Here is a 6780-nt window from a genome sequence, read left to right as displayed (position 1 = left end):
AATTCACATATGTACCGGTATACATTATTGTATTCATGTATTTCCACGTCGCATTTTCATGTTACTATAAGGACCAGAGGCGGATCCAGAATTTTCCAAGAGTGGGATGAGGGGCATTTTTGTACACAAAAAATAGCCCACAGCCAGTACCCCCCCCCCCCCCGGGGTTGAAATGACGGTCTTTTTTCTGCGCGACATATTTGCCCTAAAAAATACTTCTTATGTCTTTCAAAACCGGGATCACGGGCTGGATGTGATCCTACCTGGACGGTCCAGGTAGGATCACATCCAGCCCGTGGTCCAGCGGCTGGACCCACCACTGCTATGGACAATAAAACTTGAATAAAATTGAACAGCTGTTGACTAATGAATACCCAGCGAAATTCGATTGCATCAGCGTGTCATATACATTTCACATTATGGGACGCTGATGCAATCGATTGCATAATAATAATAATTTCTAGTTACACTTAATACAAGCAGAAGAAAAGAGGCAGACGATATTTTTAGAAGAAATCATGGTTTTGGGGGCATTTAATTCAACAAATCGTATATTACCCGTACAATTACTTTGCATCAGACGCCTCTTAAGCACCAGCTCACTCAAAAACATGAAAGTTTTGATTGGTAAGTGAAAATAGAAAGGTAGATATGAAACGGCAAGCAGCCGGTTTTTTGAGGCCGTTGCTCCGTGCGAGAGCCCCGTGCCAAGCCCGAGCTAGCCCGATGCGATGCGGGATCGCCGCAGACCTGGCCCCGTGCGAGGCCGGGACTGGCTTAGTGTTGAGGACGCAATGATGATGTTTTTTGATATGCTGTCATATACTTCTTCATCATTGACGTCTTGACAGTTGACACTGTTCCCATAGTAGGCGAAGGACAATAACAAAGATGGATTTCCCTATGAAATCCATGCATCTTTTCATAACATGATCGCTCGAAATACGTTTATTTTATTAATTTCTCCACCTTCCTACGGCATACGCCTAATGCGTAGGAAGGTTTTGAAAAATGTTAAATAAAAATGTAAAAAAATGAAGATTTCTTACCTAACTGATGCCGCGTAGACCCCTCGATCCACATGTAAACAACGGAAATACAATAGCGTCGACCCTTGAACCGCTTATGTATGACGTACTTTCGGCTAACGACGCCGTTTTGAAAAACCATTTATAGATAAAGATTATTATTTTACAAATATTAAAATTTATTACGTAATTATAAATAATTTGTTTAATACTACAAACTATAATTATGTAATAAATTTTAATATTTGTAAAACATGGTGTGTTTATACGCCCTGCTGTATTACAAACATGATGGTGAATGAATGAAGAAGAACCTGGCTGATCGCGAATGTTTGTCATAAAAAGTCAGTATTTTTCCAGCATATATTTCAGAAAGGTGGTAAACTGATTCTATTCAATATTATTTTTTCTTTATCATCGCATGCTTTTTTGCCCATCAAAAGGAGGAATTACGTAGAAGTTAAGGAGGGTCTGCAAGCACACCCTTTTCTCCATAGATGCTCTAATTTAAGCATCGCTTGAACCTCCATCATTACAAGCCCAATGGCAGGCATCTGTCTGTGTAGGAGGACAAAAAAATCAGAAAATGTTAAAAGACTCCTCTGAAACAGCGGATTATCAGTCTAGATATGAACATGCTGCCAATATCGAGCCTACGATGCTAACAATGTGAGATTGAATATGTTGTCAACAATGCCAATGATTTGAGTTTGAATGCCAGTGAACAAGATATATTACTTTTATATGGTTGCACTCATATGATAACAATCCCTCTTTTTAATTGATATTTGTGAAAATCTAAAATAGAAATAGCACAGTAGGTTAAATGAATAATCACTATTATGCACCACTCAAGGTTTTTTTATTATTGTAAGGACAGTACTTTAATTATTATAATTTTTTCAGGTGGTGGGACAGGGTTTGTAGGCACAGCATTGAGGAAGCAGCTAGAGGTTAAAGGTCACAAGGCTCTTCTTCTTTCACGTTCACCTGGAAAGGACAAAGTCACTTGGGTTTGTATTCAAATACCATTGTTTTCATGAGGAATCTTGTAAAATGTTCTACAACCCATGTACATTATTTGCAATTGTAAGTCCGCAAAATGTTATTGATTTTTGTTGATATTTGATTGATTGGTATTTTGTTACTGATATTTGTAGATGTGTTACATTTTCAAATTTGCTTGATAGTTTGTTTTTGTTGTTTTTGTGTTTTGTTTTGCTTTGCTTTATTCACATACAGTAGGCCAAAGCCCTTCATCTAGTATTAAAATGAAATACAAATGTATGGGCCTGCCCCAAAATTTAAACAATACACTTTTCGTCCATTTGAATATTAATTAACATAAAAAACATATTATACTAGAATACAAAGTAATTAAATGATACCAAACTAATAACAATTTTAAGTAGTGACGAGTGTAGTCTGGACAAGAGAGTTTGCTAGTATGGTAAAATGACTTTTGTTCGTTAACATACAGAAATGTATAACTTTGTAATAATGGCTCTTGTTATTGAAACAACTCATGTGTTTCAAATTTGAGTCATGTTATATAGCAAAAAGGAGGCCATTGCCATCCCTGCGATGTCTTTCCTATGTTCAAAATGGAATGGGTGATTTCACAACTCCTTGATACATGTATGTGAATAGCACATGAGCAAAATCACTAGCCTTTAATAGCACATTTGTTGTTTGAAGAGAGAGAATTAGGGGCATGCATATATATCTCAATAATTCAGGAACTCTATTCAAGTAGTAGGATGTTTATTAGATAAAAATATGAAAATCATGTCATTTTTGTCTTACTAGTATCCTCAAATATTAAAATCATAATTTTTTGTGTTTCTTTGTGTTTGCTTAATTCTATTCTGGTTTCCTTACAGGATGAGGTGAGGGATAACGGTTTACCACAGTGTGATGCTGTCGTCAACCTGGCGGGAGAAAACATCTTGAATCCTGCCAAAAGGTATGTGAGCCAATAAACCTTCACTTCAAGAAAACAACATTTTATACTTAATAATTCAATTCATGGATGTACCTTTCTTCAGGACCTAGCAACAGGTAACATGATATTTATTAATGCCTTTTTTCAGGGAGGAAATACTTTGAATTAAATCAATACATTCAGAATCTTGTTTTCATGAGTACCTTGTTGCCATGTCTGGCAGTGTGTTTATTAGTTGCCAAGAGCAACCTTCATCTGATGAAGAAGAATGGCATCTATCATACTATAACTCCTGCATTTGGAGATGTACAATTGTTATATTTTTTCAGAAAAACAATGTTATAAAATTATCTCTCTCACTCCCTCTTTCTCTCTTTATTTCTTGCTGTTTTCTCTCTTTCGAACTGCCTTTCCATTTATCTCTCTTTCTATTCTCTCTTTATCTATCTATCTGTCTGTCTAACTATCGATTTACTAGTATCTTTTTATATATCCATCCATCTATTTATCTGTCTTTTCTATTTTGTCCCTCTATTTTCCAGATGGACTGAAGATTTCAAACAGGTTGTTTGGAAGAGCAGAGTGGGTACCACTTCGACTCTTGCAGAGGCCATCTCCAAGACTAGCAACCCTCCCAGTGTCTTTGTTGGTATGTCTGGTATAGGTAAGTCTTATAGTGAACAGCACAGATAATGGATACCTTAATTCATTCAGTGGCATTTGATTGTTTCCACAGTTTTTGCAATATAAACTTTAAAGAACATAGATGAACTTTCGAATTTTTCATTGGAAAAAATGCAGAGATCTCTACTTTGAAGCTATGTGTAGCAAAGGCTCTTTATGTAAAGAATGAAATATTCAGTGCAAATTGATAATAATTTAGTTTGATAGTGGGATTTATCATCAAATGAGTCTAAATAATACAAGCCTGAAGTTATCCAGCTCAAATACACAATCCGAGTTCCTCTCTTAAAGTCTCAAAATTAGATTTCTGGTGCATATGCTTGTATTGTTTTCAATCCTTCACTTGCCCAGTTACACGTTTTGTGGCACTTCCTTTCGTGAGTATTTTGAAATTTGAAATTCTCAACATAATTCCATTAAGCATGCTAGACGAGAAAATAAGAATTCAAAGACCCTGTTACATAAATATTAGTGATTGATCATGGGGCTGATTTCTACAATTGATTGCATTGATGATGGTGTATAATCAATCATAAGAATCAATCCTAAGTTATGATCAAAATCTAAGCTATTTGTTACAGCCCCAGATACTATCACCAAAATGACCTACTTTTTGTCTTGCCTGCATAGCAGAGCGAGACTATAGGCGCCTCTTTTCCGGCAGCGGCGTCAACGATGAAATCTTAACCTAAGGTTAAGTTTTTGAAATGACATCATAACTTAGAAAGTATATGGACCTAGTTCATGAAACTTGGACATAAGGGTAATAAAGTATTACTGAACATCTTGATTGAGTGTCAAGTCACATGACCATTGTCAAAGGCCATTTATGGTCAATGAACTTTAGCCATGTTGGGGGTATTTGTTGGATTTTTTCCATCGTAACTTTGATAGTTTATAGAGCTAGTTCATAAAACTTGGATATAAAAGTAATCAAGCATCATTGAAAATCCTGGGCAAGTTTTAGGTCACATGACCAAGGTAATAGGTCATTTAAGGTCAATAAACTTTGAATCGCGTAATGCAGGCAAGACTGCCAGAGGCGCTTCACTTGTTTGTATTTGAGTCCTTAACCTGTCCCTTTACATGTTTCCTGACACTTCTCTCAATGTTTGAAATTTGAGATTTTAAAAACTATTGCATTCAGCTTGCTAGAATAGAATAACTTCAGATAGAATCACTAGTATGACCTTTTCGTATCTTTTAGCTAATTATTAAGTTCATTTCATAATCTTGTGAAAAAAATCTCTTCTTTTTCTTTTCATACATTTTTGGCATCACATCATCGATATAGGTTACTATCCAGCATCACCATCTGCTGAGTATACAGAGGAGAGCACAGTGCACGAACAGGACCTGGACTATCTGGGTAGACTGTGTGTAGAATGGGAGAGGAGTATGGGACCACTAGGAGGACAGGAAGATGGGGTTAGGAGGGTGGTAGTAAGAACAGGTGAGAAGGTTTGTAGTCATATGGTCTGTAAGAAGTTGGCCTACTCAGATAGTTTAGTTTAGACCATATGGTCTAAACCCATTTCTTCTACTGTCAATTCGGTGTATTCACATTACAGTGCGCCATCTATCGGCCGAAATTTGCAATGCCTCATGGGAAAAAGTCAATATCTGTTGCATGCGCTAGTACTTAGGTGCATGCATGCATGCGATTATTCAGTGCTGGCCAACGCGGCTCGACCGGAAATGCCGTTTAGTAGGGTCCAGGAGGTAGGAGAGAAGTTTGCCCGCATATTTTCTTTGGTTGAATTCTTACCATATGGTTTTCCTGTTGAAGCATCACAGTCATATTACAGTAAACTAGCACTGTGCACGATGTCGACCCCAAAGTTGGAAATTTAGCTTGTTTGCTTCAACCTATAGATGGCACACAACAATGTGAGTCCACCCAATTAAGTGTAATGCTGTTTGGTCTACACTGCACTTGGTTGAATACCCTTGTAGAATGTGCAAGCAATTTAAAATTCATGCCAGGTCCCCATTTTCCTTACCTGGGTTACGTGCTACAGCACAGTGTTGATAGATTCCTTGCTAAAATTCATGCCAGAAGTAGGATCAGAACCCAAGACCCAGTGATTGAAAGGCAAGATGCAACTGTTTGCAGAATGGGATCTTGTATTTGCATGAGGATATGAAACGGTATAAGGAGAGTTTTAGTAAGTAGGTTAAAGAAGGATCTGTTGGAGATATTGTTCTTGGACCTGAAGAAAACTGTGAAGAAGTGATGCATTAAAGTTCCAAAATCCTTTATGACTTAGCAGGATAAATTTTGAATTATGATTTTGTATGTTTCTTCATCAGCTGTTGTTCTAGGCAAGACTGGAGGTGCCATGGGCCAGATGAAGTGGCCATTCTACTTTGGCGTCGGGGGCATCATCGGTTCCGGCCAGCAGTTCTTCCCATGGATCCACGTCGATGACATTGCAGGGATCTTCCTCCATGCCATCGAGAACGAGGACGTCACCGGAGTACTCAACGGGATCGCCCCCAACCCTGTTACTAACCACGGGTTCACCAAGGCTTTAGGTGCTGCCATGTGGAGGCCGACTATCTTCCCGTTGCCAGGGTTCGTGGTGAAGGGGGTGTTTGGAGATGAGAGGGCAGTTATGCTGTTAGAGGGCCAGAAGGTGTTACCCAAGAGGACTCTTGACAGTGGGTACAAATTTAGATACCCGGACATAAACTCAGCTCTCAAAGAGGTTGTATCGTAATATTGAAGGTCGTTGCTGAAATGGACACTGGATTGCACATTAAAGTGCAGATATGAACTCAACTCTCAAAGAGATTAAGCTTATTAATTTATATTTTGAACTATACAGATTCCTATATTAGGGGGTCTAATGAAGATAGTCTCAGTAATCGATGAAGAGAGATTGAAGCTCTGATCTGACATAAACTCTGCGTTTGATGAAAGAAGAGAACAAATCATGAGATGCTTCATTGCTCATATTTTACTTTATGAAGAACTGCTTTGAAATATATCATCATATTGTAGGATATTGGTATGGTTATTATCTTATTTATTTACATATTTCTACAAGGTAGTAGTTCATCAGACAAGACTGTATTCTGTGTTTTCCATGCTGTCTCATGATTGGCCATTGTTCTCAT

At 37.7% G+C, this 6780-nt stretch overlaps 1 protein-coding gene across 1 annotated transcript; it reads left to right on the top strand.

Annotated features, from left to right (window-relative positions):
* The first annotated feature begins 480 nt into the window (after positions 1 to 480).
* Positions 481 to 6780, top strand: LOC121407962 (epimerase family protein SDR39U1-like). The gene is made up of 6 exons (XM_041599239.1): positions 481 to 627; positions 1935 to 2041; positions 2912 to 2994; positions 3516 to 3637; positions 4952 to 5110; positions 5971 to 6780. The coding sequence occupies exons 1-6, from the start codon at positions 519 to 521 to the stop codon at positions 6378 to 6380; spliced, it is 990 nt and encodes a 329-aa protein (XP_041455173.1). The 5' UTR covers positions 481 to 518; the 3' UTR covers positions 6381 to 6780.

Source organism: Lytechinus variegatus, chromosome 2 (assembly GCF_018143015.1).
Source record: "Lytechinus variegatus isolate NC3 chromosome 2, Lvar_3.0, whole genome shotgun sequence".
NCBI lineage: Eukaryota > Metazoa > Echinodermata > Echinoidea > Temnopleuroida > Toxopneustidae > Lytechinus > Lytechinus variegatus.
The sequence above is the reverse complement of the archived record's forward strand: the minus strand, read 5'-3'. Positions and strand labels throughout refer to the sequence as shown.

Coding starts and splice junctions, on each gene's coding strand:
- LOC121407962 (XM_041599239.1), top strand. CDS start 519: ATGGTTTTGGGGGCATTTAATTCAACAAATCGTATATTACCCGTACAA. Junction 2,042..2,911: donor GAAAGGACAAAGTCACTTGG/GTTTGTATTCAA, acceptor GTTTCCTTACAG/GATGAGGTGAGGGATAACGG. Junction 3,638..4,951: donor TGTTGGTATGTCTGGTATAG/GTAAGTCTTATA, acceptor TCATCGATATAG/GTTACTATCCAGCATCACCA.